Consider the following 24,513-nt stretch of genomic DNA (forward strand, 5'->3'; position numbering starts at 1 on the left):
GGAAGTGTTGGTGGGTATGAGGGAATAGTTGGGTGTAGGGGGGGGGGGGGAGAGAAGCGTGTCATAAGGCGAGTTTTTCACATTTGGATTGGTCATCATTGTTGGGAAGAATGTTAGGGGGAAGGTGATAAGGTTGGATACACATTGAAAGAGGGCTCGGGGGTTGAATTGGAACTGGTGAATTCTTTGAGAGTAGAAGTCTTTTTTGGCTTTGTCCGTGGCTTTACTATAGGTGTGAAGTAAGTTTTGGAACTTCGATTGTAAGGCAGGGAGTTGTTCTTTGTGCTATCTTTTTTCAAGTTTTCCGAGTTTCGTTTTCATGGCTCTGAGTTCAGGGGTGTACCAAGGTTTCTTTCTGTTGTTGGCTGGATTGATTACTTTGCATTGTGTGGGGCATAACATGGAGTAGAAGGAAGGGACATGTGTATGTTTCCAGGTCAGGCCATCCTGTTACCAGAGAGCCATATGGGATCATAAAGTAATCAGAAACCAAAGACAGTAAGGATGCAGGTATCCAAACTAGGGAAAATGTCGGCAGATAAAGACCATTTGGTTCACCCAGTCTGCCCAGTGTACCCACCTACTGTGCTATCGCAGATCTCGCCTGGCCTGTGCTCCTCCCAGTCCCTCCCTTTTGTCCCCAGTGTCCCATGAAAGCTTGAATTCTGTCACTCTTGTAGCTCCTGTAACCTGCACTGGAATTGTGCTCCAGGTGTCTACCCCTGGAAGCGGTACCCTGCTTTGATTTATCTTACAAAAGACAGTGTATTAAGATAAACTAATAAACTAAACTCTTCGTGACAAAACTGTTTTCTCATGTTCCTTTTGAGCCTCCCTCCTTTCAGCTTCATGTGATGACCCTCGTCCTTGACCTCTGCGTTTTATTGGAATACTGCCTTCAGACAGTCCTTTGAAGTCTGATGGATATTCAAATGATTTTATCATTCATTTCCCTCCATTCTTCCAGAAAGAGCATCGTTAGCTTCTTCACAGAGAGGGTGGTGAATGCCTGGAATGTGCTAACGGAGAAGGTGGTGAAGACGAAAACTGTGAAAGATTTCAAAGGGGCATGGGATAACCACTGTGGATCCCTAAAGGTTAGAGGATGGAGATAAGGAAAGGAGCGCAAGGGGGTAACTTGCTGATGTGGCGGTTACTACCCTTAACCAATAAGCCTGATACTTCAGATGCAACTCCCAGCATTGCTCTCTGCTTCAATGGCAAGCCATAACGGGGAATTGGATTCACACAGCAACCAACAAGGGCCCTGAATGTTATGGTCTGGGAAAAGGATAAGCAAGGGAGTAACCTACATAGCACAACAGATACTACCATAAGAAGCTTGCTGGCAGGCTGGATGGACCATTTAGTACTTTTCTGCAGTCATTTCTATGTTTCTATGCTATGGACCATTTTAGAAACATGATGGCAGAAAGTCTGTATGGCCCATCCAATTGCCCATCTGTCCAAATAATTTAGCACTATAATTCCCATCACTTCCTTCGAGATCCCCTGTATTTATCCCATGCTTTCTTGAATTGAGATAGTTTTGTCCCCACCACTTCCACGGGGAAGCTGTAATTCTCTGTAAAGAAATATTTTCTAAGCTTACTCCTGAGTCTACCCCCTTTCACCCTCATCCCATGATCTAGAGTCTCCTTTCCATTGAAAAAGGCTCAACTCGTGTGCATAGAAACCTTTGGGATATTTGAATGTCTCGATCCTATCTCCCCTATCTCGCCTTTCCTCTAGGGTATTCATGTTTAGATCTTTAAGTCTATCCCCATGTGCCATAGAATGAAGACCACTGACCATGTTAGCAGCCTCCCCCTGGACCGACTTCATCCTGTTTATATCATTTTGAAGGTGCGGTCTCCAGAATTGTACTTGTACCGGTGCTTATTACTATATTTATAAATGATTTGGAAAGGGGTGATCAAATTTGCGGATGATACAAAATTATTCAGAGTAGTTAAATCACAAGCAGATTGTGATAAATTGCAGGAAGACTTTCTGAGACTGGAAGATTGGGCATCAAAATGGCAGATGAAATTTAATGTGGATAAGTGCAAGGTGATGCATATAGGGAAAAATAACCCTTGCTGTAGTTACACAATGTTAGGTCCCATATTAGGAGCTACCATCCAGGAAAAATATCTAGGCATCATAGTGGATAACACATTGAAATCACTGGCTCAGTGTGCTGTGATGATCAGAAAAGTAAAAAGAATGTTGGGAATTATTAGGAAGGGAATGGTGAATAAAATGGAAAATGTCATAATGGCTCTGTATCGCTCCATGGTGAGACCGCACCTTGAGAATTGTGTGCACCTCCGCATCTCAAAAATGATATAACTGCACTGGAGAAAATGCAGAGAAGGATAAACAAAATGATAAGGGGCATGTTACAGCTGCCCTATGAGGAAAGGCTGAAGAGGTTAGGGCTGTTCAGCTTGGAGAAGAGACGGCTGAGGGGGGATATGATAGAGGTCTTTAAGATCATGAGAGGTCTTGAACGAGTAGATGTGACTCGGTTATTTACTCTCTCAGATAATAGATGAACCAGGGGGCACTCCATGAAGTTAACAAGAAGCTAATTTAAAAGAAACTGAAGAAAATTCTTTTTTACTCAGTGCATAGTTAAGCTCTGGAATTCATTGCCAGAGGATGTGGTTACAGCAGTTAGTGTAACTGGGTTTAAAAAAGGTTTGGATAAGTTCCTAGAGGAAAAATCCATGAACTGCTATTACGGTAATTAATAAGCAATAGTAGCTTGTGATCTGTCTAATGTTTGGGTACTTGCCAGGTTCTTGTGGCCTGGTTTGGCCTCGGTTGGAAACAGGATGCTGGGCTTGATGGACCCTTGGTCTGACCCAGCATGGCAATTTCTTATGTTCTTAAGTGAGGTCTCACTAATCTATACAGGAGCAATATCACCTCCCTTTTCTGCTGACCAGTCCTCTCCCTATGCATCTGAGCAGCTTTCTGGCTTTTACCATCACTTTATCCCCATGTTTGGCCTCCTTATGATCATCAGATACAATTAGTCCCAGTTCCTTTGTGCTTTGAAGAATTTCACCTCCAATACTGCACCTCTCCCTTGGTTTTATGCATTCTCAGTGCATTACTCTGTATGTTTTAGCATTAAATCTTAGCTGGCAGACCTTAGACCATTCCCCGAGCTTTGCTATATCCTTCCTCATTTTTTCCACTCCTCCCTGGCTGTCCACCCTGTTACAAATTTTGGTATCATCAGCAAAGAGACAAACTTTTCCCAATAACCCTTTTGTTATATCACTTACAAAAATGTTGAAAAGCACTGGTCCAAGCATCGATCCCTGAGACACATTGCTAGTAACAACCCCCTCCTCGGAGAAATCTCCATTTACCACTGCCCCTTCTCACCTCCCACTCAGCCAGTTTCTAACCCAGTCGCTCACTCTAGGATGCAGACCAAGGGCAAACAATGTATTTATGTCTCCTATGCAGAACCGTGTCAGAGGCCTCGCTGGAATCCAGTTACATACATCTTCCTTGATCCAACTCTCTGGTCACCCAATCAAAGAAATTGATCAGATTCATCTGACAAGCTTTACCTCTGGTAAACCCAGGCTGCCTCAGATCTTGCAATCCATGGATTCCTCTGTTTTAGCATCAGTTCCATTAGTTTGTTTATAACAGAGGTCAGACTAACTGGTCTGTGATTCCCAGCCTCCTCCTTACCTCCACTTATGTGAATAGGATCCACATCCGCCCATCCCCAGTCCTCCAGAACTACTCCAGACTCTAAGGAAGCAGTGAAAAGGTCACCAGAGGAGCTGCCAGGACATCTCTAAGTTCCCTTAGTGCCCTCGGATGTGTCCCATCCGGCCCCATCACCTTATCTACTTGAAGTTTAGTTAGTTCCTCACGAGCTCACTGTTCTGAAAATCGATTGAGGTTTATCTGACTTCCAGTCTTACTTGTGTTTGTTTTATGTGATCCTGCTCCAAGCCCTTCCCACAGTGAGCACTGAACAGAAATATTTGTTAAGCAATTATGTTTTTTCCTCTTCAGCCTCTACATCTTCCTCTCCTTCACCTCTGAGTCTCACAATAACACTTTTGCACTTCCTTCTATCGCTAACATATCTAAATAAAAAAAGTTTTGGCTTCCATTTTATCGTATTTCCTATTTTTTCTTCTGTTTGAATCTTTACATTCCTGACTACTTTCCCAGCTTCTCTTAATCTTTCCAGATATTATCTTCTGTCAGTGTCTTCCTCTATCTGCGATCCCTTGAAGTTCAGGAATGCTAACCTCTTCAGCTCCTTCTTTAGAAAATCATAATGGTGTCTTTTTCCTCTTTCCTTTATTTACTTTCCTAACAAAAAGATTACTTGCTGTTATATCTCCTTTTAGTTTTGCCCACTGCCCTTCTACATCCCCTAGATTTTCTCATCCAGTTAATGTCTCCTTGAGGTGCTCCTCCATTTAGGTCCCTCGCCGTAGAATGAAACTTCATCATCTCTTGCGCTGTAATACCGACTCACACCATCTGGTGAGCCCTGGTTTCCAGATGATCATCCACCAGGTCCAGTATCGCCCCCTCCCATGTGGGTTCCATTACCAGTTGACAGAACATTTCTCCTTGCAGAGAATCCAAGATGTCCCTGCTTCTAGAAGACACTGCAACTGGGATGTCCCAATTAATGTCTGAAAAATTGGTGGCCCTTCTTTGAATACTACTACCTAGTCCAGCGATTCTCAGTCGGTGTGTCGCGACATATCTGTGTGTCACCAAGCACCGGCAGGTGTGTCGCGGCTCCCAGTGTCCCACTGCCCTGGTTGTGCTTCCCCATTCCCTGCCCCTGTGGGCCAATGGGAAGTCTCCTCCATTCTTCCTGTCCCCGCGCAGGCCAATCGGAAGCCTCCTCCCTTCTACCTGCCAGTGGGAGTAGGAAGAAGGGAGGAAGCCTCTGATTGGCCAGTGAGGCAGGAAGAAGGGGTATAGGGGCAGGGGATGGGAGGAGTGGCAGTGTTGAAGCAAGGCCGCCAAGGGAGCTTATCCTTGTGGCGGCGAAGAGGAAGCCCGACCCCGGCCAAACAAGACCACCATGGGAGCCCGACCCCAGCCAAGCAAGGCTGCCATGGGAGCCCATCCCCGTGGCGGTGAAGAGGAAGCCCGACCCCGGCCAAGCAAGGTCACCAAAGGAGCTGATCCCTGCAGCGAAGGATTTGGCGGTGAGGCCCGGTGCATGCATGTGTGAATGGGAGCCTGGGTGAGTGCTGGTGGGTGTGGGTGTGAATGGGTGCCTGGGTGAGTGCTGTTGGGTGTGAATGGGTGCCTGGGTGAGTGCTGGTGGGTGTGGGTTTGAATGGGTGCAAGAGCATTTGTGTGTGATTTTGAGCTTATACATAAGAGGGGGGAGCATGTGTGTGATTGAGAGAGAGACTGGTCAGGGAGGTGATGTGTTTCTGTGTGAGAGAGACTGGTCAGGAAGATGACTGGTGTGAGAGACTGGTCGTGAGGTCTAATTGGGGGTGTGTGTGTGTGAGTGACTGGTTGTGGGCCCTAAGGAAGAGGACTGAGGACAGAGCTTCAGCATCCCTTGCTGCTTCTGGTGAGCGCTATTGGCCTGGAAGGGAAAGGAGTAGGAGAGTTGCTGGAGAGGGTAAGTAAAGGTGGCTTTTTAAATTTATATTTCTTGATTGACTGCCATTTTAACTATTGGGTATTATGCGATGTCTACTCTTTTGAAATATTTTATTGATATTTGGACATGTTTTAATAATTTTTATGAGTTTTTAATTGTTGGATATTATTCTGTTCAGCAGCTGTTTTGTAACATTTTTAGTGTAGCTTTACAATTATTTCTGTGTGGGGTTCTATAGCAGCTTGGCTTATTCTGTTTTCCCAATAGGAAATGTATTAGTGTTTAGGGCCTGGTTTAATAGTTGTATTTCTTAGAAAGGATTGTTACTGTTGAGTGTGTTCCATAATACAGGTGTAACTTTGAGCAGGTTAGTTTGTGTGCATTATTGCAAATCCTGAGAGTCTGTTAGGTGCTATATTTCTCTTTCCATTTCTCCAGGTTCGCACAGAATGCAGAGTGGCCTTTTTTGGTTTTCCATTCCAGTTTGTCTCCATATTTATAATTTGTGGTCTTTCTGTACTTGGTGAAGGTCAGTTCTGATTGTGTGACCGAGGTGAGGTATTTTACTAGCATGTAGGCATTTGTATCAATCTTATTTGTTGTGTTTTCTCAATAGGACATGCATTAGTGGTAAATTACTGCCTTTTCATAAGGAAGGCTGTTGTGCCTGGTAGTAAAGGGAGTTTGTTTTGCTTTTACTGAGATGTCATCAGAACTAGAATATCTTTTTTGTATGGTGAGATTTACAGGGTAATGCCCTAGATCTGCTCTGCACTCATTGCTGGGGGTTGAGGGGATTCCTGAGGATGCAGAGTGCATGTTTACATATAGCCCCGTGACTGTAACATGTTCAGTGTGTCACGCATGTGAGAACCATCTGTCAGATGTGTCCCGGCCAAAAAAAAGGTTGAGAAGCACTGACCTAGTCAATGTCTTTTTGTAGATGTGGTCTCCAGAATGAAACATGTCAAGGTGGAGTCTCACCAGACATCTATGGAGAGGTAATATTACTTTCTCCTTTCTCCTAGCGATACCTTCTTGGGGCTGATATACTAAAAGCTTTGCTTGGTTACTGCAAGTGAGGAAGAGACAATATGGGATTTGGTACTTAAGAGCAGAGAAAGCATTTCTAACATCCAGGCAGGGGGTTACCTGAGAACTAAATGAAGATATAGATATAAAAGGCATCTCATAGACTTGGGGAAACAAAGATAACCAATGGGACACTGTGATATCAGGGTACAAATTATATCAACATATCAGGACAGATAAAACTGATGGGGGGTGGGAGTGGGCACGATATTTTATGGATGGCATAGAGTCAAGCAGGATAATAGTTTTGTAGGCAAGAAAATGCACCTTGAATTGTTATGAATAAAAATTCCAAGGTTAAAAGGGAAGAGTATAGTAGTAGGTAAATATTACCGCCTGCCTGGCCAGGATGAGGAAACACTGAAAAATGTGTGATAAGATAGAGACATTCAAATGTCTTGAAGTTTTCCATGCACAGGAGGTGAACCTCTTTCAACGGAAAGGAGGCACTAGAGATGAGGTTTAAAGGGGGCAGACTCAGGAGTAATCTTAGGAAATATTTCTTTACAGAGAGGGCAGTGGATGCCTCCCAGTGGAAGTGGTGAAGACAAAAATAGCATCTGAATTCAGGAACGATTGAGATAAATACAGGGCATCTCTAAGGAAGTGATGGGAATTATAGTGCTAAATTAATTGTGAAGCAGGACCACCACTGCTCTTCTCCAATCACTCGGCACCACTCCCATTTCTAGGGATCTATTGAACAGGTCACACAGTGGACCCGCCAGGACATCTCTGAGCTCCCTCAGTATCCTGGGATGAACCTCATCCGGCCCCATGGCTTTGTCCACTTTCAGTTTTCCCCAGCTCTTTCCATACCTTCTCCCTCTGTAAATGGAGTTTCGTCTTCCTCACCCCCATCTACGGTCCTTCTCCAGGGTCTTGTTTAGTGATCAATAAACTGAGGTATTTGTTTAATATTTCGGCCATTTCTTCATCTCTCTCCACACATTGATCATTGCCACCTTTTAATTTCACTATTCTACTTCGACCTTTCTCTGATGTATCTGAAAAATGTTTTGTCACCTCGCTTTACCTCTTTGTCCATCCTTTCTCTGCTTAAACTTTTGCTTTCTTGATTGCTTTCTTTGTCTCCCTCTGTTCCACCAGATATTCTTCCCTCTGTTCCTCCCTTTGGGATCCTTTATATTTCTTGAATGCTGTTCTTTTTGTCTTTATTTTTTCGGTCACCTCCTTAGAGAACCAGATCGGTTTCTTATTTCTCTTACTCTTGTTTATTTTTCTAACTTATTGATTTGTTGCCTTGGTAATTGCTCCTTTTAGTTTGGCCCCACTGTTGTTCCACATCTCCCAGTCTTCCAGTTCTTCCTCCAGGTACGTCCCCAGTTTGACACAGTCTGTATTTTTGAAATTCAAAACTTGGGACTTTGTGTGACTTCTCTGCATCTTATTTGCGATATCGAATCATACGGTCTGATGGTCACTGCTGCTCAGCTGGGCACCCACTGGGACATTACAGACATTATCCCCATTTAAAATGTGTGCATTTCTTTAATTTACATTTGTTCTGTTCTGCTCAATTCAAAAACAAAAAGGTAGATATTCAGCCAAACAGTAAGCAGGAAAGTTACCTGCGAACCCTTTACCCAGAAATTCAGGGGAACGTACTCTGCCAGTATTTGGCTGAATAACATGACCCTGGGAACTTCAGGACAGGTGTTTTTCTGAGCAGGATTAACCATTAACTTTACCCACGTAGGGCTGAATATCAGTGCTCAATGCCTATAGTCCAGCATGCGTCCATCCCCAGCCTTCTCTAAGAATTCAGGTCTATGTATTGGGGGGGGGGGGGGCGGGGGGCGGAGAGGCTGTGCCAATTGTGCCTTGGAGAAGCAAAATCCTAAATCCATCACTGCTCACTCCCATTATACACTGTCCCATGTACCATAACTGAATGATTCCATGCCAGTGGCTCCCAACCCTGCCCTGGGGACTTCCCCAGCCAGTCGGGTGTTCAGGATATGCATGCAAATTTTCTCTCAGGATATCCTGAACACCCGACTGGGTGTGGGGGGGTCCCCAGGACAGGATTGGGAACCACTGTTCCATACATTTCACATTTAATTGTATTTGCCAAACTCCTGACCACTCCAAGCTTTGTACAGTCGCTCTTCATTTAGGGGTAGATTTTAAAAGGAGTGCGTGTGTGTGTGGTTCCCGGCGCGCGCATGTTATACAATCCGTTGGCCACGTCCATAGGCGCGCCAGTTATTAAAATCCATGTGCGCAGGTGGTGCGCGGGGCGGGTGAATTTTAGTAAATTACGCGTGGCGACGCAAGTTCCCTCCAATTAAGGAACAGATTGGGAGGGAACTTTCCAATCCCTAACCCTACTCTTCCTACCTCTTCCCCTCTCCACCCCGACCCCTAACCTAACCCTAACTACCCCCATTTTTTTTGTTTTTTTACTTACTGCTCCGTCGGAAGAGAAGCAACTTCTGCGCGCCGGCTGGCTGCCGGTGCACATTTCCACAGAACGATAGCTAATGGCCGACCTCTCTCCTGCCCTGCCCCGACCACACTCCCCAGCCCGCCCCTTTTACAGGGCCCAGCACGTTGAGCGTAAGTCCCAATTTTTACGCATGCGGCCCTTTGAAAATTCACCCATTAGTTTACTCCATCAGGAAAGTACAATCTGTTGCAGATCTTAGTGTCATCTGCAATAAGACAAACCTTTCCTATTAATGTCACCGCATTATCACTGACAGTATGGAAGTATCCCAGTCCCAGAATCAATCCCTGAGACACTCCACTGATAACCCCTCGTTTTTTGGCATGATCTCCACTTAACACTAGTTTGTTGTCCAACTTAGTCAACCATCTTGGTTCCCACTGATAGGCTGCTCAATTTATTTATGAGCCTCCTGTATGAGGCAGTACCTAAAATGCATGGCCTTGATCTAATTCTCTGGTCACCCAGTTAAAATGATCAGATTTGTTTGACAAGATCTTCTGGTAAAATTATCCTGTCTTGGATCCTACCCTATAACTCACTGGGACTCAAGATATTCCACTATGCATTCTTTCGTAGATTCTCCATTCATTTACAGGACAGTGAGATAAGAGTAACCAGCCTGTATTTATCGACCTCCTCCAATTCTCAGGGCCATTCCCATCTGTAAACGTTTTCAACTGAGCCACGGCAGATGCTCTTTTATCTCATCCCGAGAGAGATCTTTTCTGGCCCCACTTAAGTTTTGCTAGTTCCATGCAAACCTTCTCTCCTGTAAACAGGGTGACTTCTGCCCCCACTTGCCAGATATCCGTGACCCTTCGGTGAACGCTGAACAAAAACATTTAGTGTTTCTGCTTTTCTTTGTTCTCATTTCAGTCTTACAATCCCAGCCCTGCACTTCCTCCTTTCATTGCCCTTGCCTGGATCCAGAAGATTGTAATTTCTACTTCTCCATTCGCTAATAGAAAGATTCCATCTGCTTTCTTCCCCCTCTGGAGAGGTTACTGACACATTAGGAATATTCCGATCTTCCACTATTTAATGATTTTCTCTGCTTGGTTTCCTGGAGTATGCTTGCAAACAACTTAGCGTAATGTCCCTGTGGTTTCTTACTCAACCCCTAGTTAAATCCGGGTGGTGGTGGTGTATTGCTGATGTGTGCATTTCATTAAGTTGTTTTCTAGCCCGCCCAATTCAAATCCAAATTTGTTCTAAGCAGATCATTTTATTTGTGCTTTTGATACACCGTCGTTCCAGTGAATGATCACCACGGTTTACATAAACTGCATATATCACAAGATCTGAACTACACACCTGTTTAAGACTTCGTCTCTGATTCATCAGTCTTCCTTAACTCATGCATATCTCGCATTTTTTGCACATCAACATGGTCTATGTTCCCTCATATCCCAATTTAGTCTACCCCTTTAATTTTTCTAGATATTTATTCTCGCTTTAAACATGCCGAACATTTACCCACATCCTGTTGATGAGTTATTATTATTATTATCTATGTAATATTTAATTCTATTATTTATACCTATATGCTATATGTTATATGCTATATGCTATATGCTATATGTTAAGAAACGCTGTTCAATGTAACGCCTTTTTTGCGAAAGTTTTGTTATATGTAAACCGACCTGATTCGATACTTGTATTGAGAATGTCGGTATATAAAAATCCGAAATAAATAAATAAATAAATTTACATATTCAGTAAAGAAGAAATAATTAAGTAAGAGTTATAATATTAATATGTTCAATAACACAAGTTAGAGGTCACTATTTACGTGGAGGTGAGAATAAAAACGAGAGAAATGAAGGTAGGACCATTCTCCTTGAAGAAACGGTCCTGTGGTTCCCCTGTGCCACCTCTGATGCACGCAGCTTTACTCTTCCATGGCTTTCCCTCTTCCCCGGCTTTCCCTCTTCCTCACTTTCTTTTACTGAAAAGAAGCTTTCGGTTTATCCAGCCCAGGCCATGAGCCGGAGAGGGAAGGGACCCGAGGGGAGAAGCCCATCTGCCACCCTCCCAAAATTCCTCTCTTCCCAAATCTAATGACAGGCAGCTCACTTAAAACCCCTAGGAGTATTAGGAGTGGGACCCGAGGGAGCTCAAGCATAGAGACAAAGCAAGAGGCCTTCAGTTATTTCTCCTTCTCTGGGCGCGCGCGACTACTCCAGGAAGTGTTCCCTAAGGACAGGCGCCAAAGGAGCCCCAAGGCAGGCAACGGGCCAAAGGCCGAGCAAGGCCCTGGGAGCGGAGCAGAAACTTCTCACTCGCCCACAAATTGCTGGAGACGGAGGATACTGGCAAGTGTGACCTCACAAGGGGAGGAAGGAAGAAAATCCAGAAGGAAAGAACCCGGGAGCCCCTCTCTGCTCCCTGAGAACTCTTACATTTTAGCTGAATACTGAGCCCTATTCAAAGAAGAGCAGCACTCTCGTTTCCTATTCCGAATCTCACACCTCCAGAGACCCCACTGCACACTTTTAGCCTATTCCACATCGATCCTTTCTATCTGAGTGAGAAGCATTTCCTGCAACAGCCTGACGGTCTTTAATCTGGAAACCACTTCCTCTACCAGAAATACAACTGCAATCGTCCCTCTGCCTATGCGCTGGCAGTGAGAAGCTGCCCCCAGCCTGCCCTCTGAGCGCTCATGGGCACACACGGCACATTCTCACTCCTCCATACCCTAAAACGCAGGGCTTTCTAGCTTCCTGTTACACAATGACCCCCAGCAAATGTCCGGACAAAAAAGGTAGTTTGGAGTCAGCGGCTTGTGCCCTGCTTGTGAGGCCACAGAGGGAGTTAAACTGATGTAGACTCAGACCTGGGTTAGCCTTGGACATTGCCCCAGCCAGGAAGATCTGGACAGGTCCTCAGGAGGTTGAAAAAAGGCCCAAGGTTCTGGCAACTTGATGACTAAGGGCTGCAGGAGGTGAAGCTCCAGAGCCTTGGGTTGTGCTGAGAACCTGAGCTGGGATACTGGTAAACTAAACTGGTACGATGGGACCTGCACTCATTACTGAGCTGGGATACTGGTAAACTAAACTGGTACGATGGGACCTGCACTCATTACTGAGCTGGGATACTGGTAAACTAAACTGGTACGATGGGACCCGCACTCATTACTGAGCTGGGATACTGGTAAACTAAACTGGTACGATGGGACCTGCACTCATTACTGAGCTGGGATACTGGTAAACTAAACTGGTACGATGGGACCTGCACTCATTACTGAGCTGGGATACTGGTAAACTAAACTGGTACGATGGGACCTGCACTCATTACTGATCTGGGATACTGGTAAACTAAACTGGTACGATGGGTCCTGCACTCATTACTGATCTGGGATACTGGTAAACTAAACTGGTACGATGGGGCCTGCACTCATTACTGATCTGGGATACTGGTAAACTAAACTGGTACGATGGGACCTGCACTCATTACTGAGCTGGGATACTGGTAAACTAAACTGGTACGATGGGACCTGCACTCATTACTGAGCTGGGATACTGGTAAACTAAACTGGTACGATGGGACCTGCACTCATTACTGAGCTGGGATACTGGTAAACTAAACTGGTACGATGGGACCTGCACTCATTACTGAGCTGGGATACTGGTAAACTAAACTGGTACGATGGGGCCTGCACTCATTACTGAGCTGGGATACTGGTAAACTAAACTGGTACGATGGGACCTGCACTCGTTACTGAGCTGGGATACTGGTAAACTAAACTGGTACGATGGGGCCTGCACTCATTACTGAGCTGGGATACTGGTAAACTAAACTGGTACGATGGGACCCGCACTCATTACTGAGCAGGGATACTGGTAAACTAAACTGGTACGATGGGTCCTGCACTCATTACTGAACTGGGATACTGGTAAACTAAACTGGTACGATGGGGCCTGCACTCGTTACTGATCTGGGATACTGGTAAACTAAACTGGTACGATGGGACCTGCACTCATTACTGATCTGGGATACTGGTAAACTAAACTGGTACGATGGGACCTGCACTCATTACTGATCTGGGATACTGGTAAACTAAACTGGTACGATGGGACCTGCACTCATTACTGATCTGGGATACTGGTAAACTAAACTGGTACGATGGGACCTGCACTCATTACTGAGCTGGGATACTGGTAAACTAAACTGGTACGATGGGACCTGCACTCATTACTGAGCTGGGATACTGGTAAACTAAACTGGTACGATGGGGCCTGCACTCATTACTGAGCTGGGATACTGGTAAACTAAACTGGTACGATGGGACCTGCACTCGTTACTGAGCTGGGATACTGGTAAACTAAACTGGTACGATGGGGCCTGCACTCATTACTGAGCTGGGATACTGGTAAACTAAACTGGTACGATGGGACCCGCACTCATTACTGAGCTGGGATACTGGTAAACTAAACTGGTACGATGGGTCCTGCACTCATTACTGAACTGGGATACTGGTAAACTAAACTGGTACGATGGGGCCTGCACTCGTTACTGATCTGGGATACTGGTAAACTAAACTGGTACGATGGGACCTGCACTCATTACTGATCTGGGATACTGGTAAACTAAACTGGTACGGTGGGTCCTGCACTCATTACTGAGCTGGGATACTGGTAAACTAAACTGGTACGATGGGACCTGCACTCATTACTGATCTGGGATACTGGTAAACTAAACTGGTACGATGGGGCCTGCACTCATTACTGAGCTGGGATACTGGTAAACTAAACTGGTACGATGGGTCCTGCACTCATTACTGATCTGGGATACTGGTAAACTAAACTGGTACGATGGGACCTGCACTCATTACTGATCTGGGATACTGGTAAACTAAACTGGTACGATGGGACCTGCACTCATTACTGAGCTGGGATACTGGTAAACTAAACTGGTACGATGGGACCTGCACTCATTACTGAGCTGGGATACTGGTAAACTAAACTGGTACGATGGGGCCTGCACTCATTACTGAGCTGGGATACTGGTAAACTAAACTGGTACGATGGGACCTGCACTCGTTACTGAGCTGGGATACTGGTAAACTAAACTGGTACGATGGGGCCTGCACTCATTACTGAGCTGGGATACTGGTAAACTAAACTGGTACGATGGGACCCGCACTCATTACTGAGCTGGGATACTGGTAAACTAAACTGGTACGATGGGTCCTGCACTCATTACTGAACTGGGATACTGGTAAACTAAACTGGTACGATGGGGCCTGCACTCGTTACTGATCTGGGATACTGGTAAACTAAACTGGTACGATGGGACCTGCACTCATTACTGATCTGGGATACTGGTAAACTAAACTGGTACGGTGGGTCCTGCACTCATTACTGAGCTGGGATACTGGTAAACTAAACTGGTACGATGGGACCTGCACTCATTACTGATCTGGGATACTGGTAAACTAAACTGGTACGATGGGGCCTGCACTCATTACTGAGCTGGGATACTGGTAAACTAAACTGGTTCGATGGGACCTGCACTCATTACTGAGCTGGGATACTGGTAAACTAAACTGGTACGATGGGTCCTGCACTCATTACTGAACTGGGATACTGGTAAACTAAACTGGTACGATGGGGCCTGCACTCATTACTGAGCTGGGATACTGGTAAACTAAACTGGTACGATGGGACCCGCACTCATTACTGAGCTGGGATACTGGTAAACTAAACTGGTACGATGGGGCCTGCACTCATTACTGATCTGGGATACTGGTAAACTAAACTGGTACGATGGGACCCGCACTCATTACTGAGCTGGGATACTGGTAAACTAAACTGGTACGATGGGTCCTGCACTCATTACTGATCTGGGATACTGGTAAACTAAACTGGTACGATGGGACCCGCACTCATTACTGAGCTGGGATACTGGTAAACTAAACTGGTACGATGGGACCCGCACTCATTACTGAGCTGGGATACTGGTAAACTAAACTGGTACGATGGGACCCGCACTCATTACTGATCTGGGATACTGGTAAACTAAACTGGTACGATGGGACCCGCACTCATTACTGATCTGGGATACTGGTAAACTAAACTGGTACGATGGGACCCGCACTCATTACTGAGCTGGGATACTGGTAAACTAAACTGGTACGATGGGACCCGCACTCATTACTGAGCTGGGATACTGGTAAACTAAACTGGTACGATGGGACCCGCACTCATTACTGAGCTGGGATACTGGTAAACTAAACTGGTACGATGGGGCCCGCACTCATTACTGAGCTGGGATACTGGTAAACTAAACTGGTACGATGGGACCCGCACTCATTACTGAGCTGGGATACTGGTAAACTAAACTGGTACGATGGGACCCGCACTCATTACTGAGCTGGGATACTGGTAAACTAAACTGGTACGATGGGTCCTGCACTCATTACTGAACTGGGATACTGGTAAACTAAACTGGTACGATGGGGCCTGCACTCATTACTGAGCTGGGATACTGGTAAACTAAACTGGTACGATGGGGCCTGCACTCATTACTGAGCTGGGATACTGGTAAACTAAACTGGTACGATGGGACCCGCACTCATTACTGAGCTGGGATACTGGTAAACTAAACTGGTACGATGGGTCCTGCACTCATTACTGAACTGGGATACTGGTAAACTAAACTGGTACGATGGGGCCTGCACTCATTACTGAGCTGGGATACTGGTAAACTAAACTGGTACGATGGGGCCTGCACTCATTACTGAGCTGGGATACTGGTAAACTAAACTGGTACGATGGGACCCGCACTCATTACTGAGCTGGGATACTGGTAAACTAAACTGGTACGATGGGTCCCGCACTCATTACTGAGCTGGGATACTGGTAAACTAAACTGGTACGATGGGACCCGCACTCATTACTGAGCTGGGATACTGGTAAACTAAACTGGTACGATGGGACCCGCACTCATTACTGAGCTGGGATACTGGTAAACTAAACTGGTACGATGGGGCCTGCACTCATTACTGAGCTGGGATACTGGTAAACTAAACTGGTACGATGGGACCTGCACTCATTACTGAGCTGGGATACTGGTAAACTAAACTGGTACGATGGGTCCTGCACTCATTACTGAACTGGGATACTGGTAAACTAAACTGGTACGATGGGGCCTGCACTCATTACTGAGCTGGGATACTGGTAAACTAAACTGGTACGATGGGACCTGCACTCATTACTGATCTGGGATACTGGTAAACTAAACTGGTACGATGGGACCTGCACTCATTACTGATCTGGGATACTGGTAAACTAAACTGGTACGATGGGTCCTGCACTCATTACTGAGCTGGGATACTGGTAAACTAAACTGGTACGATGGGACCCGCACTCATTACTGAGCTGGGATACTGGTAAACTAAACTGGTACGATGGGACCCGCACTCATTACTGAGCTGGGATACTGGTAAACTAAACTGGTACGATGGGTCCTGCACTCATTACTGAACTGGGATACTGGTAAACTAAACTGGTACGATGGGACCTGCACTCATTACTGATCTGGGATACTGGTAAACTAAACTGGTACGATGGGACCTGCACTCATTACTGAACTGGGATACTGGTAAACTAAACTGGTTCGATGGGACCTGCACTCATTACTGAACTGGGATACTGGTAAACTAAACTGGTTCGATGGGACCTGCACTCATTACTGAGCTGGGATACTGGTAAACTAAACTGGTTCGATGGGACCTGCACTCATTACTGAACTGGGATACTGGTAAACTAAACTGGTTCGATGGGACCTGCACTCATTACTGAGCTGGGATACTGGTAAACTAAACTGGTTCGATGGGACCTGCACTCATTACTGAGCTGGGATACTGGTAAACTAAACTGGTACGATGGGACCTGCACTCATTACTGAGCTGGGATACTGGTAAACTAAACTGGTACGATGGGTCCTGCACTCATTACTGATCTGGGATACTGGTAAACTAAACTGGTACGATGGGACCTGCACTCATTACTGATCTGGGATACTGGTAAACTAAACTGGTACGATGGGACCCTGCACTCATTACTGATCTGGGATACTGGTAAACTAAACTGGTACGATGGGATCCCGCACTCATTACTGAGCTGGGATACTGGTAAACTAAACTGGTACGATGGGACCTGCACTCATTACTGAGCTGGGATACTGGTAAACTAAACTGGTACGATGGGACCTGCACTCATTACTGAGCTGGGATACTGGTAAACTAAACTGGTACGATGGGACCTGCACTCATTACTGAACTGGGATACTGGTAAACTAAACTGGTACGATGGGACCTGCACTCATTACTGAACTGGGATACTGGTAAACTAAACTGGTTACGATGGGACCTGCACTCATTACTGAACTGGGATACTGGTAAACTAAACTGGTTCGATGGGACCTGCACTCATTACTGAGCTGGGATACTGGTAAACTAAACTGGTTCGATGGGACCTGCACTCATTACTGAACTGGGATACTGGTAAACTAAACTGGTTCGATGGGACCTGCACTCATTACTGAGCTGGGATACTGGTAAACTAAACTGGTTCGATGGGACCTGCACTCATTACTGAGCTGGGATACTGGTAAACTAAACTGGTTCGATGGGACCTGCACTCATTACTGAGCTGGGATACTGGTAAACTAAACTGGTACGATGGGACCTGCACTCATTACTGAGCTGGGATACTGGTAAACTAAACTGGTACGATGGGTCCTGCACTCATTACTGAACTGGGATACTGGTAAACTAAACTGGTACGATGGGACCTGCACTCATTACTGAACTGGGATACTGGTAAACTAAACTGGTTCGATGGGACCTGCACTCATTACTGAACTGGGATACTGGTAAACTAAACTGGTTCGATGCGACCTGCACTCATTACTGAGCTGGGATACTGGTAAACTAAACTGGTTCGATGGGACCTGCACTCATTACTGAACTGGGATACTGGTAAACTAAACTGGTACGATGGGACCTGCACTCATTACTGAGCTGGGATACTGGTAAACTAAACTGGTACGATGGGACCTGCACTCGTTACTGAACTGGGTTTAGTACTACAGCAAGCAAAAGATAAAAGTAAGCTCCACCCTGTGTATCCGAATAAATAAAACACTTGCATCGTTACTGTCCAGCAAGTGCCAGCCCTTCTGTTTCCTGCAAGCAAGGCCCACACCTGTGCTAATGTTACCATCTGCATGAGGAAGCAGGGTAACACCTTGTGGCAGGTACTGCAGACCCCAGGGCCTGATCCAGGTGCTGGGAGCATCATCCACTGCTTTCTAGCAGACACCCGAGAACTGCCATGTCCTCCTGGGACCCCCAGCCCTTAACCAGTCTGAGGAGCACAAAGAAAGCAGCTGAGACTTCAAGCAGGGCCTGTCCTAAACCTTCAGCTTATTCATTCAACTGGATTCTAGCCCAACAGTACCAGAAATATACATTTCCCAGGAGTCACATAGCACTGGATGCCTGCTGCCTGCTGACCCGATACCACCAGCGACTCCTATCCCAACTCCTGTTCTGCCATAGCAGACAAACAGAGCCAATCTCCAGCTCCTACTGACCCAACAGTAACAGCATGGGGGCTGCATCTCTGGTTCCTGCTGACCCGATACCATCAGCATGGGCTGGGATAGGAGTCCCACAGGGCTGCATCTCTGGTTCCGGATGACCCGATACCGCCAGCATGGACTGGGATAGGAGTCACACAGGGCTGGATCTCTGGTTCCGGATGACCCGATAGCGCCAGCATGGGCTGGGATAGGAGTCGCACAGGGCTGGATCTCTGGTTCCGGATGACCCGATAGCGCCAGCATGGGCTGGGATTAGAGTCGTACAGGGCTGGATCTCTGATTCCGGCTGACCCGATACCACCAGCATAAACTGGGATACGAGTCACTCAGGGCTGGATCTCTGGTTCCTGCTGACCCGATACTGCCAGCATGGGCTGGGCTTAGAATCACACAGGGCTGGATCTCTGGTTCCGGCTGACCCGATACTGCCAGCATGGGATGGGATAGGAGTCGCACAGGGCTGGATCTCTGGTTCCGGCTGAACCGATACCGCCAGCATGGGCTGGGATTAGAGTCGCACAGGGCTGGATCTCTGGTTCCAGATGACCCGATAGCGCCAGCATGGGCTGGGATTAGAGTCGTACAGGGCTGGATCTCTGGTTCCGGCTGACCCGATACCGCCAGCATAAACTGGGATACGAGTCACTCAGGGCTGGATCGCTGGTTCCGGATGACCCGATACTGCCAGCATGGGCTGGGCTTAGAATCACACAGGGCTGGATCTCTGGTTCCGGCTGACCCGATACTGCCAGCATGGGATGGGATAGGAGTCGCACAGGGCTGGATCTCTGGTTCCGGCTGAACCGATACCGCCAGCATGGGCTGGGATTAGAGTCGCACAGGGCTGGATCTCTGGTTCCGGCTGACCGAATACCGCCAGCATGGGCTGGGATAGGAGTCACACAGGGCTGGATCTCTGGTTCCTGCTGACCCGATACCACCAGCATGGCCTGGGATAGGAGTCACACAGGGCTGGATCTCTGTTTCCGGATGACCCGATAGCGCCAGCATGGGCTGGGATTAGAGTCGTACAGGGCTGGATCTCTGGTTCCGGCTGACCCGATACCGCCAGCATAAACTGGGATACGAGTCACTCAGGGCTGGATCTCTGGTTCCTGCTGACCCGATACTGCCAGCATGGGCTGGGCTTAGAATCACACAGGGCTGGATCTCTGGTTCCGGCTGACCCGATACTGCCAGCATGGGATGGGATAGGAGTCGCACAGGGCTGGATCTCTGGTTCCGGCTGAACCGATACCGCCAGCATGGGCTGGGATTAGAGTCGCACAGGGCTGGATCTCTGGTTCCGGATGACCCGATAGCGCCAGCATGGGCTGGGATTAGAGTCGTACAGGGCTGGATCTCTGGTTCCGGCTGACCCGATACCGCCAGCATAAACTGGGATACGAGTCACTCAGGGCTGGATCGCTGGTTCCGGATGACCCGATACTGCCAGCATGGGCTGGGCTTAGAATCACACAGGGCTGGATCTCTGGTTCCGGCTGACCCGATACTGCCAGCATGGGATGGGATAGGAGTCGCACAGGGCTGGATCTCTGGTTCCGGCTGAACCGATACCGCCAGCATGGGCTGGGATTAGAGTCGCACAGGGCTGGATCTCTGGTTCCGGCTGACCGAATACCGCCAGCATGGGCTGGGATAGGAGTCACACAGGGCTGGATCTCTGGTTCCTGCTGACCCGATACCACCAGCATGGCCTGGGATAGGAGTCACACAGGGCTGGATCTCTGTTTCCGGATGACCCGATACCGCCAGCATGGGCTGGGATTAAAGTCGCACAGCAGTAGCTCAGCTCTCCCCGATGGGGTCAGTTCCCTCACTGCAAATGAGTCCCTTTTCTGCCCCTAAGGTTTTACCTCCAGTCCAATGTCGATGACGGTGAAGATGATTTTACACACCGGGCAGCTGAGATTCCTCCATCCGAGTTGCATTCCCAGTCTGGGCAGGACGTGGTGCAGCTGCTGGTATTCCATGGCCGGGTGTGCGGTTCCAGCACAGGGCAGGGTGAGCAGACAGGAGAGCGCCAGAGTCAGCCAGGCACCGGCCAGAGACCCCATCATGCACCTTGCACAGTCCCCTAAGCCTCACAGGCACTCATGACACGAATCAGGGGAAACTCAGAGCTCCCACAGCCTGGCTCTCTCTCTCTACCTCTCCTGCCTCTCCTCTTTTCCTGTTTGTCCCTTTTCTGTCTCTCTTTTCTCTCTCTGATTATGTGCAGGTCTCACTATCCCTGGTCTATCTTCCTGCCTGTCTCTCTCGCCTCTTTCTCTGATTATGTGCAGGTCTCACTATCCCTGGTCTATCTTCCTGCCTGTCTCTTGCCTCTTTCTCTCTCTGATTATGTGCAGGTCTCACTATCCCTGGTCTATCTTCCTGCCTGTCTCTCGTTTCTTTCTCTCTCTGATTATGTGCAGGTCTCTCTATCCCTGGTCTATCTTCCTGCCTGTCTCTCGCCTCTTTCTCTCTCTGATTATGTGCAGGTCTCACTATCCCTGGTCTATCTTTCTGCCTGTCTCTCGTTTCTTTCTCTCTCTGATTATGTGCAGGTCTCTCTATCCCTGGTCTATCTTCCTGCCTGTCTCTCTCGCCTCTTTCTTTCTCTCATTATGTGCAGGTCTCTCTATCCCTGGTCCATCTTCCTGCCTGTCTTTCTCTGATTATGTGCAGGTCTCTCTAACCCCGGTCTATCTTCCTGCCTGTCTCTCGTTTCTTTCTCTCTCTGATTCTCTGAGGGTCTCTCTATCCCTGGTCTATCTTCCTGCCTGTCTTTCTCTGATTATGTGCAGGTCTCTCTATCCCTGGTCCATCTTCCTGCCTGTCTTTCTCACCTCTTTCTCTGATTATGTGCAGGTCTCTCTAACCCTGGTCTATCTTCCTGCCTGTCTCTCGTTTCTTTCTCTCTCTGATTCTCTGAGGGTCTCTCTATCCCTGGTCTATCTTCCTGCCTGTCTCTCTCACCTCTTTCTCTGATTATGTGCAGGTCTCTCTAACCCCGGTCTATCTTCCTGCCTGTCTCTCGTTTCTTTCTCTCTCTGATTCTCTGAGGGTCTCTCTATCCCTGGTCTATCTTCCTGCCTGTCTCTCTCACCTCTTTCTCTGATTATGTGCAGGTCTCTCTAACCCCGGCCTATCTTCCTGCCTGTCTCTCGTTTCTTTCTCTCTCTGATTCTCTGAGGGTCTCTCTATCCCTGGTCTATCTTCCTGCCTGTCTCTCTCACCTCTTTCTCTGATTATGTGCAGGTCTCTCTAACCCCGGCCTATCTTCCTGCCTGTCTCTCGTTTCTTTCTCTCTCTGATTCTCTGACGGTCTCCCTGTCTTGTGGTCTATGTAAATTTATACCCCTTATTTATTTTCATCATCTAATGTATTAATTATCTAGTGCTGAGACAAAACGTTAAATTCGCAAGCCAACAAAGTTTTTCAGCTCCGAGTCTCTCTCTCTGCCTGTTTCTCTGTCCGGTTGTCAGCATCCCTGTCTCTCCGCTCTCCTGTCTGTCCCAGCTGGGACGATGCCCTTCTCCTGTCAGCGGCTCCACCAGCTCTGGGGATCCCTCTCTGCCTCTGCTGCTCCCTTCACTTCCTCTTCATGTGATGCATCAGCTGAGGGGGCAGGGCCAGGAAGTAGCAAACAGCTGGGATCCTGCCCACAGCTTCATTCAGACCTTCCCCTCCAGGACTAGAGGAGGATCCAGCCCACAGCTTAATTCAGACCTTCCCCTCCAGGACTAGAGGAGGATCCAGCCCACAGCTTAATTCAGACCTTCCCCTCCAGGACTGCAGCAGGATCCAGCCCACAGCTTCATTCACACCTTCCCCTCCAGGACTAGAGGAGGATCCAGCCCACAGCTTAATTCAGACCTTCCCCTCCAGGACTGCAGGGGGATCCAGCCCACAGCTTCATTCACACCTTCCCCTCCAGGACTGCAGCAGGATCCTGCCCACAGCTTCATTCAGACCTTCCCCTCCAGGACTGCAGCAGGATCCAGCCCACAGCTTCATTCACCCCTTCCCCTCCAGGACTGCAGCAGGATCCAGCCCACAGCTTCATTCACCCCTTCCCCTCCAGGACTGCAGGGGGATCCTGCCCACAGCTTCATTCACACCTTCCCCTCCAGGACTGCAGGGGGATCCAGCCCACAGCTTCATTCACACCTTCCCCTCCAGGACTGCAGGAGGATCCAGCCCACAGCTTCATTCACACCTTCCCCTCCAGGACTGCAGGGGGATCCAGCCCACAGCTTCATTCACACCTTCCCCTCCAGGACTGCAGGGGGATCCAGCCCACAGCTTCATTCACACCTTCCCCTCCAGGACTGCAGGAGGATCCTGGACATATTCAGGCATAAAGCTGCTGTTTCAGGAAAAGAATTAAATGCAAAGTGCTGCGGGACCAAACTGCAGGATACAGCAGAGATAGTGAAATGCACTGCATACAACCAAGACTGTATGAGACGGATCTGCACTCCCTGCAGTGCTCCCTGGTACTACAGCCCTATGTGAGGGTCCCCACTCCCTGCAGTGCTCCCTGGTACTACAGCCCTATGTGAGGGTCCCCACTCCCTGCAGCGCTCCCTGGTACTACAACCCTAAGTGAAGATCCCCACTCTCTGCAGTGCTCCCTGGTACTACAGCCCTATGTGAGGGTCCCCACTCCCTGCAGTGCTCCCTGGTACTACAGCCCTATGTGAGGGTCCCCACTCCCTGCAGTGCTCCCTGGTACTACAGCTTTATGTGAGGGTCCCCACTCCCTGCAGTGCTCCCTGGTACTACAGCCCTAAGTGAGGGTCCCCATGCTCTGCAGTGCTCCCTGGTACTACAGCCCTAAGTGAGGGTCCCCACTCTCTGCAGTGCTCCCTGGTACTACAGCCCTCTGTGAGGGTCCCCACTCCCTGCAGTGCTCCCTGGTATTACAGCTTTATGTGAGGGTCCCCACTCCCTGCAGCGCTCCCTGGTACTACAGCCCTATGTGAGGGTCCCCACTCCCCGCAGTGCTCCCTGGTACTACAGCCCTAAGTGAGGGTCCCCACTCCCCGCAGTGCTCCCTGGTACTACAGCCCTATGTGAGGGTCCCCACACCCCGCAGTGCTCCCTGGTACTACAGCCCTATGTGAGGGTCCCCACTCCCTGCAGCGCTCCCTGGTACTACAGCCCTAAGTGAGGATCCCCCACTCCCCGCAGTGCTCCCTGGTACTACAGCCCTATGTGAGGGCCCCCACTCCCCGCAGTGCTCCCTGGTACTACAGCCCTATGTGAGGGTCCCCACTCCCTGCAGCGCTCCCTGGTACTACAACCCTAAGTGAGGATCCCCCACTGTCTGCAGTGCTCCCTGGTACTACAGCCCTATGTGAGGGTCCCCCACTCTCTGCAGTGCTCCCTGGTACTACAGCCCTATGTGAGGGTCCCCACTCTCTGCAGTGCTCCCTGGTACTACAGCCCTATGTGAGGGTACCCACTCCCTGCAGCGCTCCCTGGTACTACAGCCCTATGTGAGGGTCCCCACTCTCTGCAGTGCTCCCTGGTACTACAGCCCTATGTGAGGGTCCCCACTCCCCGCAGTGCTCCCTGGTACTACAACCCTAAGTGAGGATCCCCCACTGTCTGCAGTGCTCCCTGGTACTACAGCCCTATGTGAGGGTCCCCCACTCTCTGCAGTGCTCCCTGGTACTACAG

General features: G+C 48.2%; 1 protein-coding gene across 2 annotated transcripts in view; it reads right to left on the minus strand.

Moving 5' to 3' along the window:
- Nucleotides 1-22,420, minus strand: part of SMPD1 (sphingomyelin phosphodiesterase 1) — a 75,349-nt gene extending 52,929 nt beyond the window's left edge. For both annotated transcript variants that reach the window (XM_029601913.1, XM_029601914.1), the window contains exon 1: nucleotides 20,696-22,420. In XM_029601913.1, coding sequence (XP_029457773.1) covers nucleotides 20,696-20,899 — 204 coding nt within the window. In that variant the 5' untranslated portion in view covers nucleotides 20,900-22,420. The remainder of the gene's footprint in view (nucleotides 1-20,695) is intronic.
- Between the last annotated feature and the right edge of the window lie 2,093 nt (nucleotides 22,421-24,513).

The sequence above is a fragment of the Rhinatrema bivittatum genome, chromosome 5 (genome assembly GCF_901001135.1).
Source record: "Rhinatrema bivittatum chromosome 5, aRhiBiv1.1, whole genome shotgun sequence".
NCBI lineage: Eukaryota > Metazoa > Chordata > Amphibia > Gymnophiona > Rhinatrematidae > Rhinatrema > Rhinatrema bivittatum.